The sequence below is a fragment of the Anneissia japonica genome, unplaced genomic scaffold, assembly GCF_011630105.1.
Source record: "Anneissia japonica isolate Jap-2015-1 unplaced genomic scaffold, ASM1163010v1 scaffold288014_len389662_cov180, whole genome shotgun sequence".
NCBI lineage: Eukaryota > Metazoa > Echinodermata > Crinoidea > Comatulida > Comatulidae > Anneissia > Anneissia japonica.
Window position 1 is genome coordinate 353,072 of NW_022737244.1, and position 18,959 is coordinate 372,030.

At 34.6% G+C, this 18,959-nt stretch overlaps 2 protein-coding genes across 2 annotated transcripts in view; both read right to left on the reverse strand.

Moving 5' to 3' along the window:
* Positions 1-9,294, reverse strand: part of LOC117117279 (galactosylceramide sulfotransferase-like) — a 23,727-nt gene extending 14,433 nt beyond the window's left edge. Inside the window, exons 1-4 of the mRNA XM_033261536.1 lie at positions 8,610-9,294; positions 8,204-8,328; positions 6,360-7,635; positions 3,706-3,712 (exon numbers count right to left, since the gene is read on the reverse strand). Of these exons, the coding sequence (XP_033117427.1) occupies positions 6,472-7,407 (936 nt within the window). The 5' untranslated portion in view covers positions 7,408-7,635; positions 8,204-8,328; positions 8,610-9,294 and the 3' untranslated portion in view covers positions 3,706-3,712; positions 6,360-6,471. The remainder of the gene's footprint in view (positions 1-3,705; positions 3,713-6,359; positions 7,636-8,203; positions 8,329-8,609) is intronic.
* A 3,026-nt stretch (positions 9,295-12,320) lies between these two features.
* On the reverse strand, positions 12,321-14,866 carry LOC117117258 (galactosylceramide sulfotransferase-like). The gene is made up of 3 exons (XM_033261504.1): positions 14,689-14,866; positions 14,033-14,148; positions 12,321-13,200 (listed from the first exon to the last, which is right to left on the reverse strand). The coding sequence occupies exons 1-3, from the start codon at positions 14,863-14,865 to the stop codon at positions 12,321-12,323; spliced, it is 1,173 nt and encodes a 390-aa protein (XP_033117395.1). The 5' UTR covers position 14,866.
* Between the last annotated feature and the right edge of the window lie 4,093 nt (positions 14,867-18,959).

Genomic DNA, 18,959 nt, shown 5'->3' on the forward strand with positions numbered 1-18,959 from the left:
GGCTATAATTGCATTGATCAAAACACCTATTTAAATTGCGTACAAATATTGCACAAATAACAATGAAAATTAGAATAATATGCAAATAAGGCTGGTACTGTTCAGTAAAGGAATGCCACAACACATTCTCTCATGCGTGTAAAAAATTGTTCATGCACATTTCACTAAAAGCGTTAAAAATTCCTTCATATTTCCTAGCTAGTAATACTCTTAATCTTTTATTAACTATTAACACAAATATTAGCTGTGAGAGTATACTTAATTCACGCAAAACGTATACCACGCAAACTTCATTCCACAGAGTGGCGGCGCCAGAAATTTGCCAACAAGGGGTCCGACATGTCCGACGGAGTGGTCCGAGCCAAGGGTCTCGACGAATCCTCGGTCGACGGCCCAGAATAAAAATTCCCTTTTAGGGTTCACTGGGAGAGTTTTTATGGCTTAGTATAGTCCAAAATGTGTTTTAGACCACAATATTATGGATTGGCAGTGAAAATAACGTTATTTGGATAGGCAAATTATTATTTTACAAATTTTTTTATCCGACGACATAATCGTGTTTCGGACGGCAGGGATGCAGGCCTGTCCGACGAGGGAGGGGGAAAATTCCCCTCCTTTGCTTGCGCCACCACTGCTCCCACACACTATTCGCGCTATAACCTCTGTCACCTGTTGCTCCAACCCAGCACATCGCACCACCGATACGATCGATAATATGTAGGCCTAGGCGTTACTGGGCTAAAACAACGGGTAACAGTAAATACCTAGCTAATCCTCTATATAGAAAACTATTTGTGAGCTACTCGACAGTGGCACTGTACATTTCCCGTCAGTGTACATTTTAGCTGTAAAGGTACTCGGAAGTCGACAATAAAATTACCGAATCTGCCCACTTCCCTTCACAAAAGACCTAAATAAACATCAACTGCAAGCGACTCTATTCGCTCGCATCATCAATGCTGTACAAACATCTGTCTCTTATACACATCTAGATGTGTATAAGAGACAGTAATTATACTAATTAGACCCCAGTCTTAATGTCTAAGAGTTCTCTAGAAAAATGTTGAAAACCATGAGAGCTACTCTTAATTTAAAATGCTATTCTGGTGTGTTTAAGCTGCTTTCAAAGGAGTTACATTTTCGTGAATAAAATAATCGATTTGACATGCGCAAATTGTGAAAAATCGGCAGTAGGCTATACGATGCAATATGTTAGCAGGCCTATATCAAATGTATAACTATATATGGCAGTTTTCCATCTTCAACGACAAAGTAGGCCTACGACAAATCTCAGAAGTTTTAAGTTAAAACTTACACGACTGAAAACATATATCTCCCGGCGCAGATAATAATAATGTTACATTTATATGCACATTATGCCGGAGCTTTTATGCGCTTTAACATAAACAGAAAATAGTGGGGAAAAAAAGAGCGAAAACAAGAAATAACCTAAAACTAACTAAGACCGCCATGAACAGTGAAAAGTGCTTACTGGAGTCAAAAACTGTACTCATTGTGGATATCGTTTCTCTTCATGCTTAATCTATTATGTATCATTTACTGTTAATACTAAATAAGCATGATACAATTTGAGTTTAAAGTCCATTTCATGATGCCGTGGCAGGTTTGAGGCTAATATGCACATTGTTTTACAGTACTGTATTATTTTATAATAGGCCTATGCATTTCAGGGGATTTGTTATTTAAATATAAAATTATAAACACGTAGAAATATCATTAATTACATAGGCCTAGATGTTTTAAGTTATATTAAAATCTAGGGCTGGGGCAGAAACATTAAACGGTTCGAATATTGTAGAAAAGAACTTAAAACAAAAACATTTTTGCATGAAAGCTTTTGAAATTAACTCCAATATTTCAAATCACCTCATCCTAAGTCACACCTAACAATCCCTGTATCTTTCATTTAAGATCTGTGCAGCTGTTTTTGAGATATTCTGAACACAAGAAACACGCAAGACGCAAGAAATTTAAATTACCCTCAAGCTTACCCCCGGCTTTGGATCGTCGCCAGCACTTAATAATTTCTCAATTAAACTTTCACAAAAATTTCATTCATATCAGTTGATTAGTTTTTGAAATATCTTGTCTAGAACGTTTGCTCTTAAATCCCTTTAAATGGTCCTCACATCCACATCCTACTCCCGACCGTCATCAAAATTTAATCATTTCTTCATTGGGTTATACATAACACTCCCTGTTATTTTGAATTATGTCACGTCTGTGCAGCCGTTATTTAAATATGTTGGACACAAAAAACAAACACACAAAAACACCAAAACATAACACACACACACCCATACATAAACTTACACGACTGAAAACATATATCTCCCGGCGCAGATAATAATAATGTTACATTTATATGCACATAATGCCGGAGCTTATATGCACTTAATAACATATAACATAAACAGAAAAGAGTGAAAAAAAAGAGCGAAAACAAGAAATAACCTAAAACTAACCAAGACCGCTATGAACAGTGAAAACCATTACCATCGGCAAATTAAGGTGCAAGACCCACCAGTACATTAATCCCAGCTGCCTATGACAAAAATCTATAAAACGAAAACAAACACCAAAGAGGTGCGTCTTTAAAGCACACTTGAAGGAAGAAATTGTTACGCATGATTTTATATCGTCAGGTAGTGTGTTCCAAAGCTGAGTCGAAGCAACAGAGAACCTTTTATGACTATAGCAGTTGATGTTTTTGGAGTTTGCAACCTGAGTTGCAATGACGACCGAAGACTACGAACTGGGCGCTGAGGGTTAAACAGCAGTCTGATGTAAGCTAAAAGTTGTTGAATAAAGAGGAAAAGAATCTTAAAGATAAGCCTCTTCTCAATGGGCAGTCAGTGACATTCATTGAGGATTGGGGTTATGTAAGCAAATGGTTTACTGCGCGTTAAGCTCGGTTTCCATATGAATCGCTGTACCCTATAGGCGACAGTCGCCGACAGTTGTCGGGAAGGTTGAACCTGGTTAAACTTTGCCGATTGCGTTGCAGACGATCGGTGTGCCTTCCCGATTGCGTCAGGGCAGCAAGCAATGCACCCTGCAAATCAATCGGCAAATTTGAACCAGATTCAACCTTCCCGACAACTGTCGGCGACTGTTGCCGGCAGGGTGAGGATTCTATTAAAATGAATCCTCACCTCTTTACATGCGAGCTGCTGTGTTCTTCATCCGCTATAGTTTGGCAAGCTCAGACCGGGTCATCATACAATAGGCTGTTACACCAATCCAGGCGTGGGGTAATAAAAGCATGTACCAGTCTGACTGGTGTTCTCCTATCAAGGTACTTCCTCACTGTTCATCGTCTGCACGAACCTATGAGCTTTGATAATATATCTTGTTGAACCTGTCCCTCGCTATGCTCCCTCTCCTCGTCTCCGTCTGCACATAAAATCACTACTTACCGTCCCAAAATTCTGAACGAAGATATATGGCCAACACCCTTTTCCTTCTCTGCCTCTTCCATGTGGAATGAACTCCTTTTCTTTGTTAAATATTCAACTACTTTAGATTCATTTAAAGTTAATTTTAAAACACTTTTATTTAACAAACTCTAAGGATCATTTTTTAAGTTGGTGCATTATAAATGTTTGATTATTATTATTATTATTATTATTATTATTATTATTATTATTATTATTATTATTATTATTATTATTATTATCAAAGCAATCAACGGCGGTCCCAAGACCGAGCCCTGCGGGACGCTACATTCTTGCTTCCTTTCATGAGATGACAGACCCTCAGGGGCGGATCCAAAATTTGTATCAAACGGGGTCGGGGGCACAGGAGTCTCCGAATAGGTGAGTAGTACATAACATTGATTTGCATTGAAAATTTAAAAATTTAGTGGCAAAATTGTGGGGGGGGTGGCACGTTCCCCTACTGGATCCGCCCTTGACCCTAAATAACAACTGAATATTTACGTTCGGTCAGTTATGATTTTAACCAGTTATAGGGGCTTCCACTGACTTCAACTGGAGCTTAAAAAGTCTAAGAAGTTGAAATAATCGATTGTATCGAAGACTGATGAAAAGTCTAGTAAAGCATCCAGAATCAGAATAAAAGATGTAATAGACATAGATACTGGCTATTTCATATCATCATCCGATTTAAAATCCAAGTTGATATTTAAACATAATTGGATGTCGGACTACACACATGTAATGAATGCCATACCATTGAAGTGGAAAAGAATATTGAAAGAAAAAAAACCCATCAACCCTTATGGTAACAATGATTGTAAAGGTAACAAAATATTGGGAATGACAACAAAACAAGTGTATGGAGTATTAAAAGATCCTAAATTTGATCAGAATATAAAAGATGTAATAGACATAGATACTGGCTATTTCATATCATCATCCGATTTAAAATCCAAATTGATATTTAAACATAATTGGATGTCGGACTACACACATGTAATGAATGCCATACCATTGAAGTGGAAAAGAATATTGAAAGAAAAAAAACCCATCAACCCTTATGGTAACAATGATTGTAAAGGTAACAAAATATTGGGAATGACAACAAAACAAGTGTATGGAGTATTAAAAGATCCTAAATTTGTTACACCATTAGCGTAAACAAAGTGGGATGCTACGGTATGTTTGACATTAAATTACATTGGGAAACAGTTTGGAAAAGAAGAATTACCGGATTTAAAAGCAAGAAATTAACTCAATTCCACTTTAAATTACTCCATAGGATAATTCAAACCAACGAAAGATTGTATAAATGGAGATTAAGAGAGTCTATGAATTGTGATAATTGTCAGTTTACTGATACAGAAAAACATATGTTCGTAAGCTGTAAAAATGTGAGAAATCTCTGGAGAGACGTGAGGAACATAACAAATGTCGACACAAACACTGGCTTATATTTTAAAATTTTATTTGGAAAAGACAACATATATAGAAGAAGGTTGATACTCTAAGTGCCTACTGTATTTATAAGGCTAAAATTTTAGACCTGCTACAAACAAAAAATAACACAGTAGATGCATTAACGTTGTTTAAAAATGAAATACACTGAAATGAACTTTAACTCATGCTTCTTATATTACTGTATTGTAAAATAATAATAATAATAATAATAATAATAATAATAATAATAATAATAATTGACTTTCATTGTGTTCTTTTTTGTTAAATAAGATTTAAATAAATTTTTAAAAAAATGAATTGATCACGTCTATAAAATGTCGGAACCTCTTTCATATACGAAAAGAGAAACTTTGTAATATCGTGCTCTGGAAAAACAAATAAATAAAAAAAAGAAGTAAAAAAAAGTGCAACAATGATAGTCACATAATATGTCAATTCATGTTGGTTTAACGTAGGCCTAAATGATGAACGCAAGTCAGCAGGGACATTGTGCAAATATTGTATCCTTGTAAAATGAAAATATGAAAAACAATACGAAATGAATAGGCCTAAAGGTGGTTAACCCACATGAAAGAGAAAAAAAAGAATATAAAAAGTTAATTGGCCAAAGTTCGGTAAAAACCTGGGGAGGCAAGATAGCCACATAGTCTATTAACTAGTGGCTAATAATTAGCCTTCCCCTTAAATAAGCTTAAACTACAGACCAACAACACACACATACACACAAAAGAAAAACATGAATAACACATCAAGATGATTAGTTTTTAAGGTGTTCAATTAAATTTTAAATTGTGGTAGACTGTTCCATAGTAAAATAACGGATGGATAAAATGATGATATGAAAGACAGAGTGCGTCCAAATGGAACAACAAAGGAATGAGTATGATTTAAACGAGTTGATCGCCGTCTGGGATTCAACTAATATACCAGCAGGGATATAATGAATTAACATAACAAAACGAAAAAAAATTTTAAATAGGAACTACGATCTTTTAACGATATAATAATTCATATACGGTAGTTATATACGACAGTAAGAGAACATTTACTGATTGTATTTTAAACCAATTGAAATTGCTGATATATTAATTTTTCATTTTAAAAGTCAACCCAGGTTTTAATATTCGTATCATCAGCAATTCAGCCATTTCCACTGAATATAGTGTCTTAACGTGCATAGTTTGTTCTTACGATCATTTTCCATTATTATATAAACGCATTTCTGATATCAGACGATATGTAACATTTTCATTATCGTTCTAAAAACATTATATTTTTATATATATATATAAAACAACAATAGTTCGCAAGCACAAACCTCTGTGATACACCATATTGGCAAATTTCATCTTACCCATTGTTTTTCCTTTTTTTTTCAACACAACCCATTATGTGAACCATCGATTCGCTAGATAAAATATGTATATTAAAATATTTTCAATCAATCAATCAATGTACTGTAGTAAGCCACTTTTACTTTACTTTACTTTGAGTTTGTATGAGTGGCATTGAAAGACAGGCTTAGGCATATTCACCAAGTTCATCATCATCAATCACTACCACCCCTACCGCGTACGGTTCTATTGTTATTTCCCTTCATCATATTCTTGAGGTGAGGATTCAAATCTGTAATGCTGGAGGTAACACTCTCACATAGGTAAGCTAAATCAAGCAACAAAATGTAACCATTACCAAAATTGCATTCGTCTAATGTGCCAACACGTCTGCAAATTCCGCCATGGCCGGTGACATTACCACGAACCATGTCGAATGCAATCTTTCTCTTACCGAAAGTCTGTACACTTTCATTAGCAACACATGTTTTATATACAAATGACGTCATGTTACGGAAAGCAGATAAGTCGTCTTCAAATCCTGGGCCATAGTCCTTTATATGTTTATGTAAACGCTTGAGAAAGTGAGAGTATAGTTTCGTATCTATCCAATTCCACTTTGATATGTTTTTACGAATGCCCACATTTAACGTAGCGCGCGAACTTCTCACGTTTCGAGGCAAATACAAAATGTCTTTAAATTCCCAACAAAGCTTTTTCTTCAGTAATAACAATGATTCGTCAAAATATTCTGTTATCATTACTAGATCAAGTTCATTATCCAACCGTTTAATCGTATAATCAACAACAAAACTATTAGGACATTTCGCAGGATCAACGCCCAAATCCCAAATCTGATTATTTCGAGAAAGTAAGCGCAGAGATCCTTTCAGTGGAGTCCAATATTTAAGTGGATCTTTAAAGAAAACCTGTAATCTCTGTGTTTTATTTAATGAACTGTCTCTTATAGCGGCTGCCCCAACATTAAAAAAATCAAAAGTAGATTCGAACTGAGAGACCGGGTTTCGTAATAAAGTCACATAAATCGAGCCATTTTCCATAAACGAGTCATAAACCGGCCTATTATATAGAGCATGTAGCGCAAAAACATTGTACTTATAATGTTTATAATCTCCTTGTTTGACGCCCATCGGGGGTACGAAGTTCTTCTTTGAAGTAAAATTAAAATTCACATTTGCAAAGTGAAAATTTGTGTATTTTCCTTTTTTAATAACCACATTTAGTTTGTTGTCGAAAGCATATTGTTCAAGTATTCGTGCTAGCGTTGTTCCGCCTGTTTTGTGAGTTTCAAAAACACGATGTTTTTCCTCGGCGTGCAACTTTGTAGGCCTACGGTCTGTGTTTCCTTATTCCTAATACTGTTAATGTAAAAGCAATTTGTGTTAATGAATAAACAATAGTAAAAGTAGCACCTTAAAAAACACAAGCTTTCAGAGGCATTCAACCTTCCAATAATAAGGAAAAATAAACAGTTCAATATAAAAATTTAAAACAAAGTATCAATTTGTTTGAATTTAAGAAACGGTAAGTAAATATGCAAGAGTCTAATAAACAAAAACTCAGCTTAGGACTATCTGACCATACGCTTATTCGGACATTATTTTATCAGTAAAAGCCTAACTGGAAACATCGTAAATATGATTAACCCCGTTCGGCTATGAAACATGAAGCCTTGTAATAAAAATATATAAAATAAAAAGTTCTGTGGAAAAGTGCAGTAACTTATTCACATCTGGCTAAAAATATGTAGGCCCCGTGGCTATTTATTTTAGATATTAAAAGCTTTAAGTATCTAAGCGGAATAGAAATAATATGTTGGCGGTACTTAGTGAACAATTGGATGCAACACATGACTAAGATCTAAACATAAAAATGTAAGTTCTAGAGTTAAATAGATATCAGAAAAGTCAACGTAGGCATATTTACCTTTGCAATACTGTATGTTGAGTATTGCTGCCTTTTATTCTTTTATGAATTAGGCCTACATTGCAATTTGGAATCAGTGTTATTATATAAAACAATACAACAGTTATACAAGCCAGAAAAAATATCTGAAAAAAAATAATTAATAACATCATATGAACAATTTTAAATATAGGCCTAACAAATAAACACTCGATCTGGGTAAATCATTATAGTTTATACATAGCAGAAACAACAAGCTTGAAAATTCATGAATAAACAACATCACAGGCAGAGTAATCTGAACAAGAATTAAAAAGAAAACACAATTAATCTCAGCGGGACCGGAGGATGTCCGGGTGGGTTTTAAATATAAACTAAATTTAAAAACTTGGGCCTACTTCTATACTATCGTTTTCTTCTAACGTACCTTAAAAAATCGATCCATTGATATCGATTTATCCAGTAACTTAGGCCTATCTGGTTGATATGCACATTCTGAACAACTGTTAGAATACTTACACTTCAGGTAAAGGTCAAAAAATCGTGCACTTATGTGTTAAAAGCATGAAACATGGCACATTTGTACTACTTGTACTATGAACCATATAGCGAATATTTTCAGGTAGGAACATCGTCTACAGCGCCCTCTATAGACCAGAAATGGAAATTTCTATTTTTAGTCATTATTCTATATAAAGATGCATTTTAAGTCAACCTCAGTTTTTCGGTCTTCGTTTTATAGACACCCTATATGGGTGTCTACAAAACGAATGTTTTTTTAAATCACTTCATGCTAGGTCTATAGGCCCTATATATAGTATTCGTCTTTTTAGCACATTATTGCCTGAATCTGAGTCAATTAATTTAGAGATTTACTCTTTATTCCAGTTCCAAAGCGGCAGCAATTTTGTACGTCCACGGATGGCGGCAGAGCGAGTCGGCGCTGCTACTCTCTAAACGGAAACTTCGTAAGGCTTGGCCTACCGGTACCCGTATTTTTGGGGCCCTAGGAAAACCTTTAATATTTCATTCATAAACTTGTTTCATGTTAAAATAAACAGTATAATAGGAATGTTGTATAGTGACGCATATGTGCAGCATCAGTCATTTGGTAGTGACACCAACATGGCAGATAAAGAGTCTTCGTTTTATAGACACCCTATATGGGTGTGTCTACAAAACGAATACCTAAAGTATTTCTTGATAGGCCTCCTCATTTTATTCCGATGAAATAATGAAATAGGTACTTGGCAACTGTTTTATAATGATTCTAAAATACTTTCAATAAGATAGGCCTAATTGAGAAATAATTGGAAGGTCTAAGTTTTTCGGGTCTTCGGTCTTCGTTTTGTAGACACCCATATAGAGTGTCTATACAACGAAGACCCTTGAAAATTCGTAAAAAAAAATCGTAATTTGGATTTTGTGACAGCCTGGTGTATTATCATCAAAATAAAAGAGAAAAAATAGGGGTCTTCGTTTTTGGGTCTTCGGACTTCGTTTTATAGACACCCGCCGATAGGGTGAGGAAAACCGAGTACATGCGAGCTGGTGTGTTCTGTATCCGACATAGTTTGGCAAGTTCAGACCGGGTGATCCATACAAGAGGCTGTTACACCAATCCAGGCGTGGGGTAATAAAAGCAGGTACAGTACCAGTCTGACTGGTGTTCTTCTATCAAGGTACTTCCTCACTGTACATCGTCTGCATTAAGCATAACCCTGAATCTATCATGAGTTTTGATAATATACATCGCTATGCTCCATCTCGTCGTCTCCGCTCTGCACATAAAATCACTGCTTTACTGTCCAAAAATTCCGAACGAAGACATGACCAACGCACTATTTCCTTCTCTGCCTCTTCCCTGTGGAATGAACTCCCTTCCTTTGTTAAAGATTCAACTATTTTAGATTCATTTAAAGTTAATTTAAAAACATTTTTATTTAACAAACTCTAAGGGTAAACTGCGCCTTTGATCATTTTGAATTGGCGCATTATATATGTTTGATTATTATTATTAATATTATTATTATTATTATTATTATTATTATTATTATTATTATTATTATTATTATTATTATTATTATTATTTTCCAGAGGAGTGGTGAATATGACACACAACAGCGGTTCTAAACCCAAGCTTCCTTTGATGAGATGACACACCCTAAATGACAACTGAATATTTACGTTGGGTCAGGTAAAATTTGAACAGGTTATAGGCGCTTCCACTGACCCCCAATTGAAGCTTAAGAAGCCTAAGAAGTTTAAAATGATCGATTGTATCGAATGCTGATGAAAAATCTAGTAAAGCAACGAATCAGAATATAAGATGGTGACCAAAATTGTACCCCCAGAAAGTGAATTTTCCAAGATGACTGTCAAAGTGGCGCCGAAACCTGAAAAATAGCAATAAATTATGTATATTTTGTCTCGAAAGATGCCGTTTTTTCTTCAATCCAATGTTTTATGGCTCAGTGTACCAACTGAGACCAACTTAGTCCTAAATCTAATCAAATAGGCCTAATGATAAATTTCGAAAACTGAATACAGGTCTCCCTCAAATTAAAGAACCCTCCAATTAAAGACCACCTGCAATTAAAGACCATTTTCTGTGGTCCCTTAATGCCTTATTCTTATTATTCTACTAAGAGACCAAAGCTACCAAAGACTATGCAAATCCCGGTCCCAAAAGTGGTCTTTAATTGAAGGAAGGTAGACCAAAATGGCATCCTATGGCCACCGTTAACATTTTGTGTAGGCGTATAAACATAATTAATTAATTATTAGCCCTTGTGGCGATTGCAGTGGCATGTTGTCCATAGCTTTTGACTGTGCGTTCATTAAAAATATGTTTAAACATCATTATTTTCGTATTTATTCATTTATATAATCATTCCTTAGTCGGAATAAAAAGTATTGTGTAATACCTTCCTCATTACCGTGGTATAGAGGACAACACTAAGGCCTATCTCAGACGAACTACTGCACTCCTATAAAAATAATTTTTCAAGTAATCTTCCATCCTTAGAAGTTGTTATACTCTGATGTCATTATTATATACGGTAGTAAGAGATACTGATTGTATTTTAAACCAATTTCATTTTAAATGTCAACCCACATTTTAATATTTGTATCATCAGCAATTCAGTCATTTCCACTGAATATTGTGTCTTAATGTGAATAGGTAGTTCTTACGTTCATTTTCCATTATTATATAAACACATTTCTGATATCAGACGATATATAACATTTTATTATCGTTCTAAAAACATTATAATTAAAAAACAAAAACAAAAACAAAACAAAAAAAAGCAGTAGTTCGCAGGAACACACACCATGTTTCATATTGGTAAATTTCATCTTGCGCATTGCTTTTCTTTTTTTTTTCTCAACACTACCCGGCATGTTATGTGAACCACCGATTTGCTACATAAGATATGTACATTATTATTATTATTATTATTATTATTATTATTATTATTATTATTATTATTTTCCAGAGGAGTGGTGAATATGACACACAACAGCGGTTCTAAACCCAAGCTTCCTTTGATGAGATGACACACCCAAATGACAACTGAATATTTACGTTGGGTCAGGTAAAATTTGAACAGGTTATAGGCGCTTCCACTGACCCCCAATTGAAGCTTAAGAAGCCTAAGAAGTTTAAAATGATCGATTGTATCGAATGCTGATGAAAAATCTAGTAAAAACCCCCAGAAAGTGAATTTTCCAAGATGACTGTCAAAGTGGCGCCGAAACCTGAAAAATAGCAATAAATTATGTATTTTTTTTCTCGAAAGATGCCGTTTTTTCTTCAATCCAATGTTTTATGGCTCAGTGTACCAACTGAGACCAACTTAGTCCTAAATCTAATCAAATAGGCCTAATGATAAATTTCGAAAACTGAATACAGGTCTCCCTCAAATTAAAGAACCCTCCAATTAAAGACCACCTGCAATTAAAGACCATTTTCTGTGGTCCCTTATTGCCTTATTCTTATTATTCTACTAAGAGACCAAAGCTACCAAAGACTATGCAAATCCCGGTCACAAAAGTGGTCTTTAATTGAAGGAAGGTAGACCAAAATGGCATCCTATGGCCACCGTTAACATTTTGTGTAGGCGTATAAACATAATTAATTAATTATTAGCCCTTGTGGCGATTGCAGTGGCATGTTGTCCATAGCTTTCTTTATAAGTTTATGTAAACGCCCGAGAGAGTGAGAGTATATTTTCGTGTCTATCCAATTCCACTTTGATATGTTTTTACGAATGTCCACATTTAACGTAGCCCGCGAACTTCTCATGTTTCGAGGCAAATACAAAATGTCTTTAAATTCCCAACAAAGCTTTTTCTTCAGTAATAACAATGATTCGTCAAAATATTCTGTTATCATTACTAGATCAAGTTCATTATCCAATCGTTTAATCGTATAATCAACAACAAAACTATTAGGACATTTCGCAGGATCCACGCCCAAATCCCAAATCTGACTATTACGAGAAATTAAGCGCAGAGATCTTTTCAGTGTAGCCCAATATTTAAGTGGATCTTTAAAGAAAACCTGTAATCTCTGTGTTTTATTTAATGAACTGTCTCTTATAGCGGCTGCCCCAACATTAAAAAAATCAAAAGCAGATTCGAACTGAGAGACAGGGTCTCGTAATAAAGTCACATAAATCGAGTCATTTTCCATAAACGAGTCGTAAACCGGCCTATTATATAGAGCATGTAGCGCAAAAACATTGTACTTATAATTTTTATAATCTCCTTGTTTGACGCCCATCGGGGGTACGAAGTTCTCCTTGGAATTAAAATTAAAATTCACATTTGTAAAGTGAAAATTTTTGTATTCTCCTTTTTTAATAACCACATTTAGTTTGTTGTCGAAAGCATATTGTTCAAGTATTCGTGCTAGCGTTGTTCCGCCTGTTTTGTGAGTTTTCAAAAACACGATGTTTTTCCTCGGCGTGCAACTTCGTTGGCCTACGGGCTGTCTTACCATATTCCCAATACTGTTAATGTGGAAGCAGTTTGTGTTAATGAATAAACAATAAAAAAGTAGCACCTTATAAAAACAAAAGCTTTCAGATGCATTCAACCTTCCAATAATAAAGAAAAATAAACAGTTCAATATAAAAATTTAAAACAAAGTATCAATTTGGTTGAATATAAGAAACGGTACGGTAAGTAAATAAGCAAGGCATCTAATAAACAAAAACTCACCTTAGGCCTATCTGACCATACGCTTATTTGCGGTCCTAAACACCGCCTGAGACAGCCCGACAATGTTTTTCATTGCCCGAGTGTATATATGATTAGTATTTTACAATAAATAACGCCCGAGGATAGATAATGACTTTTTGCTCAAGAATACATACATACATAAGTTAAATATTTAATAAAACATTAATTTAATTTTATAGACTTTCGGGTGTTTCGGTGTGCTGCCAAAAGGCTAACTCGTTAACTAACACTGATGACGCGTTTAACAATAGACCGTTGATAAGATCGTCTTTATCCCATAGACGACAGTAAAAGCCTAACTGGAAACATCGTAAATATGCTAAACCTTGTTCGGCTATGAAACATGAAGCCTTGTAATAAAAATATATAAAAGAAAAAGTTCTGTGGAAAAGTGCAGCAACTTATTCACATCTGGCTAAAAAATATATAGGCCCTTCTTATTTTAGATATTAAAAGCTTTAAGTATCTAAGCGGGATAGAGATAATATGTTGGCGGCACTAGGTGAACAATTGGATGCAAAAAATGACTAAGGCCTAAACATAAAAATGTAAGTTCTATATTTAAATAGATATCAGAAAAGTCAACGTATGCATATTTACCTTTGCAATACTGTATGTTGAGTATTGCTGCCTTTATGAATTAGGCCTACATTGCAATTTGGAATAAATATTATTACTTGGAACAATACAACAGTTATACAAGCCAGAAAAAATATCTGAAAAAGAAATAACATCATATGAACAATTTTATATATAGGCCTAACAAATAAACACTCGATCTGGGTAAATGAACATTTTGTTTATGTTTGTCGAAACGGTATTTTTCGTAGAATTACATCGCTTTATAATAATTGTATTTTTGTGAAAATTAAATTAATTATAATATTTTCCATTGAACTTTTTTTTTATTACATATGAATTAGTTCAATAATTTATTATGTAGGTCCTATTTATAATGTTATGTTTTTAATTCATTACAATTAAGATTTTATATTTTATATTTTCATCCTGTAATTTATGTGTCTACACTGTTGACTGTAAAACAAATAAATTATACGGTAGTTTATACATAGCAGAAACAACAAGCTTGAAAATTCATGAACAAAAAACATCACAAGAAGAGTAATCTGAACAAGAATTAAAAAGAAAACACAATTAATCCCACCGGGACCGGAGGATGTCCGGGTGGGTTTTAAATATAAACTAAATTTAAAAACCTAGGCCTACTTCTATACTATCGTTTTCTTCTAACGTACCTTAAAAAATTGATCCATTGATATCGATTTATCCTGTAACTTAGGCTTATCTGGTTGATATGCACATTCTGAACAACTGTTAGAATACTTACACTTCAGGTAAAGGTCAAAAAATCGTGCACTTTGTGATAAAAACATGAAACTTGGCACATTTGTACTACTTGTACTATGAACCATATATTGAATATTTTCAGGTAGGGACTTACGTTTACAGCGCCCACTATCGACCAGAAAAAATGGTAAATTTCTATTTTTAGTCATATTCAATATAAGATGTACTTTAAATCAACCTCAGTTCTTCGGTCTTCGTTTTATAGACACCCTATATGGGTGTTTACAAAACGAATGTTTTTAAATCACTTCATGCTATGTATATAGGCCCTATATAGTATTCGTCTTTTTAGCACATTATTGCCTGAATCTGAGTCAATTTAATGATTTACTCTTTATTCCAGTTCCAAAGCGGCAGCAATGTTACGGTACGTCCACGGCTGACGGCAGAGCGCCTCGGCGCTGCTATTCTCTAAACGAAAGTAAGGCTTGGAATAGCAGTACGCGTATTTTTGGGGCCCTACAAAAACCTTTAATATTTCATTCATAAACTTGTTTCATGTTGAAATAAACAGTATAGGAATGTTGTAGGAATGTCGTATAGTGACGCATATGTGCAGCATCGGTTATTTGGTAGTGACACCAACATGGCAGAGATAACTAAGGGTCTTCGTTTTATAGCCACCCTATATGGGTGTCTACAAAACGAATACTTTAAGTATTTCTTGATAGGCCTCCTCATTTTATTGCGATGAAATAATTAAATAGGTATTTGGCAACTGTTTTGTGATGATTCTAAAATACTTTCAATAAGATAGGCGTAATTGAGAAATAATTGGAGGGTCTAAGTTTTTCGGGTCTTCGGTCTTCGTTTTGTAGACACCCATATAGAGTGTCTATACAACGAAGACCCTTGAAAATTTCACATACAGACGCCCAAAAAAAATCGAAATTTGGATTTTGTGACAGCCTGGTGTATTATCATCAAAATAAAAGAGAAAAAATAGGGGTCTTCGTTTTTGGGTCCGCTATGCTCCATCTCGTCGTCTCCGCTTTGCACATAAAATCACTGCTTACCGTCCAAAAATTCCGAACGAAGACATGGCCAACGCACTTTTTCCTTCTCTGCCTCTTTCATGTGGAATGAACTCCCTTCCTTTGTTAAAGATTCAAATATTTTAGATTCATTTAAAGTTAATTTAAAAACATTTTTATTTAACAAACTCTAAGGGTAAACTGAGTCTTTGATCATTTTAAATTGGCGCATTATAGATGTTTGATTATTAATATTAATAATAATAATAATATTATTATTATTATTATTATTATTATTATTATTATTATTATTATTTTCCAGAGGAGTGGTGAATATGACATACAACAGCGGTTCTAAACCCAAGCTTCCTTTGATGAGACGACAGTACACCCTAAATAACAACTGAATATTTTTTACGTTGGGTCAGGTAAAATTTGAACCAGTTATAGGCGCTTCCAGTGACCCCAACTGGAGCTTAAGAAGCCTAAGAAGTTTAAAATGATCGATTGTATTGAATGCTGATGAAAAATCTAGTAAAGCAACGAATCAGAATATAAGAAGTTTACCAAAATTGTACCCTCAGAAAGTGAATTTTCCAAGATGGCTATCAAAGTGCCGCCGAAACCTGAAAATTAGCAATAAATTATGTACTTTTGTCTCGAAGATGCCGTTTTTTTCCCTCCAATCCAATGTATTATCAGTGTACCAAATGAGACCAACTTAGTCCTAAATCTAACAGGCCTGTAGGCAGGGGGGTGCGGAGGACGCACCCTCACCCCCACCCAATTCCAAAAGGTCCACTTTTTAAAACCTATTATTTCCTAATTATACCAAAATGCTAGGCCTATAGCATGCATTGCATCATATTATTTGTTAGCTTATCTAACCGTTGATTTTTAATAATGTGGTATGTAATTTGTTAGAAATTGATCGTCTCCGGTGATTGCAGATTGATGTATATAATATGAAGAATGTTATCTATAGGCCTGCAGATTCAGGACATAATAACGTTACGCCTGTAGGCAGGGGGGTGCAGAGGACGCACCCCCACCCCCCACCCAATTCCAAAAGGTCCACTTTTTAAAACCTATTATTTCCTAATTATACCAAAATGATAGGCCTATAGCATGCATTGCATTATATTATTTGTTAGCTTATCTAACCGTTGATTTTTAATAATGTGGTATGTAATTTGTTAGAAATTGATCGTCTCCGGTGGCAGATTGATCTATATAATATGAAGAATGTTATCTATAGGCCTGCAGATTCAGGACATAATAACGTTACTTTTTCAGGTCCCAAAAACACCCAAATTAATGAAAATTTAAATGAAATATTCATGAATTGTGTGTTTGAGAAATCTATTATGTAAGACCCTCAAAATGCTACTTTATTGCTTTTCTCACAAACCCCTTCCAGGCCTCTGCCCCTGGACCACCAAATTTCAAAAAGTCCACTTTTTAAAACCTATTATTTTACTTAAATCGTTCCTAATTATCGCGAAATGCTATAGTATGCATTACATTTTTTGCCCGCTCTTCTATACCCATTGATTTTTAATACAGTAATGTACTACGAAATCTGTTGTAAATTATCAGCTCCGTGATTGTAGGCCTACAGATGTAAAGGACATGAAAAATTATAATTTCACAGTGGTGGATTCAAGGGGGGAGAGCACCCTAAATTTATAAAAGAAATGGAGAAAAATAAAAATCATAATTAAAGTTTGTCTGAGAGTGCAATTTCCAGCCACTTTGAGGTGCCATAATCAAAAGTTTTCTTACCTCAGCCCCGACCATGGTGGGGCTGAGGTGATATTGACCATCTGTCTGTGCAAGTTTCTCCCTTCACCCCACCTTCTATTTCTCCTGCTTTACTGTAGGTCCCTAGACAATACTCAAATGAATGAAAATTTAAATAGGATATTACAAATTATAGATTTTAGAAATCCATTAAAATATGACCTCAAAATGCTAATTTGTCAGAGCTTTCAGAAGATTCGCCTCAGTCTCGCGGGGATCCCTAGGCAGTCGCCTATTGTAAGGTCCACTTCGGTTGCAAAACGCACCTCCCCATCGAAAATCCAGCCTACGGGCCTGCATAATCTAATCAAATAATGATAAATTTCGAAAACTGAATACAGGTCTCCCTCAAATTAAAGAACCCTCCAATTAAGGACCAGCTGCAATTAAATACCATTTTCTGTGGCCCCTTATTAACAAATGCCTTGTTCTTATTATTCTACTAAGAGACCAAAGCTAAAAAAGACCATGCAAATCCCGCTCCCAAAAGTGGTCTTTAATTGAAGGAAGGTAGACCAAAATGGCATCTTATGGCCACCGTATACATTTTGTGTAGGCCTATAAACATAACTCATTAATTATTAGCCTTAGTGGCGATTGTAATGGCATGTTGTCCGTAGCTTTTGACTGCGTTCATTAAAATTATTTTTAAAAATCATTGTTTTCGTATTTATTCATTTATACAATCATTCCTTAGTCGACATAAAATGTATAGTTTAATACCTTCCTCATTTCCGTGGTATAGAGGACAACACTAAGGCCTATCTACAGACGAACTACTGCACTCCTATAAAAATAATTTTTCAAGTAGTTTTCCATCCTTAGAAGTTGTTATACTCTGATGTCATTATTATGTATGGTAGTAAGAGATATACTGATTGTATTTTAAACCAATTTCATTTTAAATGTCAACCCACATTTTAATATGTATCATCAGCAATTCAGCCATTTCCACTGAATATTGTGTCTTAATGTGAATAGATAGTTCTTACGTTCATTTTCCATTATTATATAAACGCATCTCTGATATCAAACGATATATAACATTTTTATTATCGTTCTAAAAACATTATAATTAAAAAAAAAAAAAACAGTAGTTCGCAAGAACACACACCATGTTTCATATTGGTAAATTTCATCTTGCGCATTGCTTTTTTTTTTCTCTCTCAACACTACCCGGCATGTTATGTGAACCACCGATTTGCTACATAAGATATGTACTGTAGTACCACTGAGTTACTTTACATTAAGTGAGCTTGTATATTAGTGGCATTGAAAGACAGGCATCTTAGGCTTATTCACCAAGTTCCTCAGCATCACCACCACCACTACCTCCACCGCGTACAGTTCTATTTGTATTTCCCTTCATCATATTCTTGAGG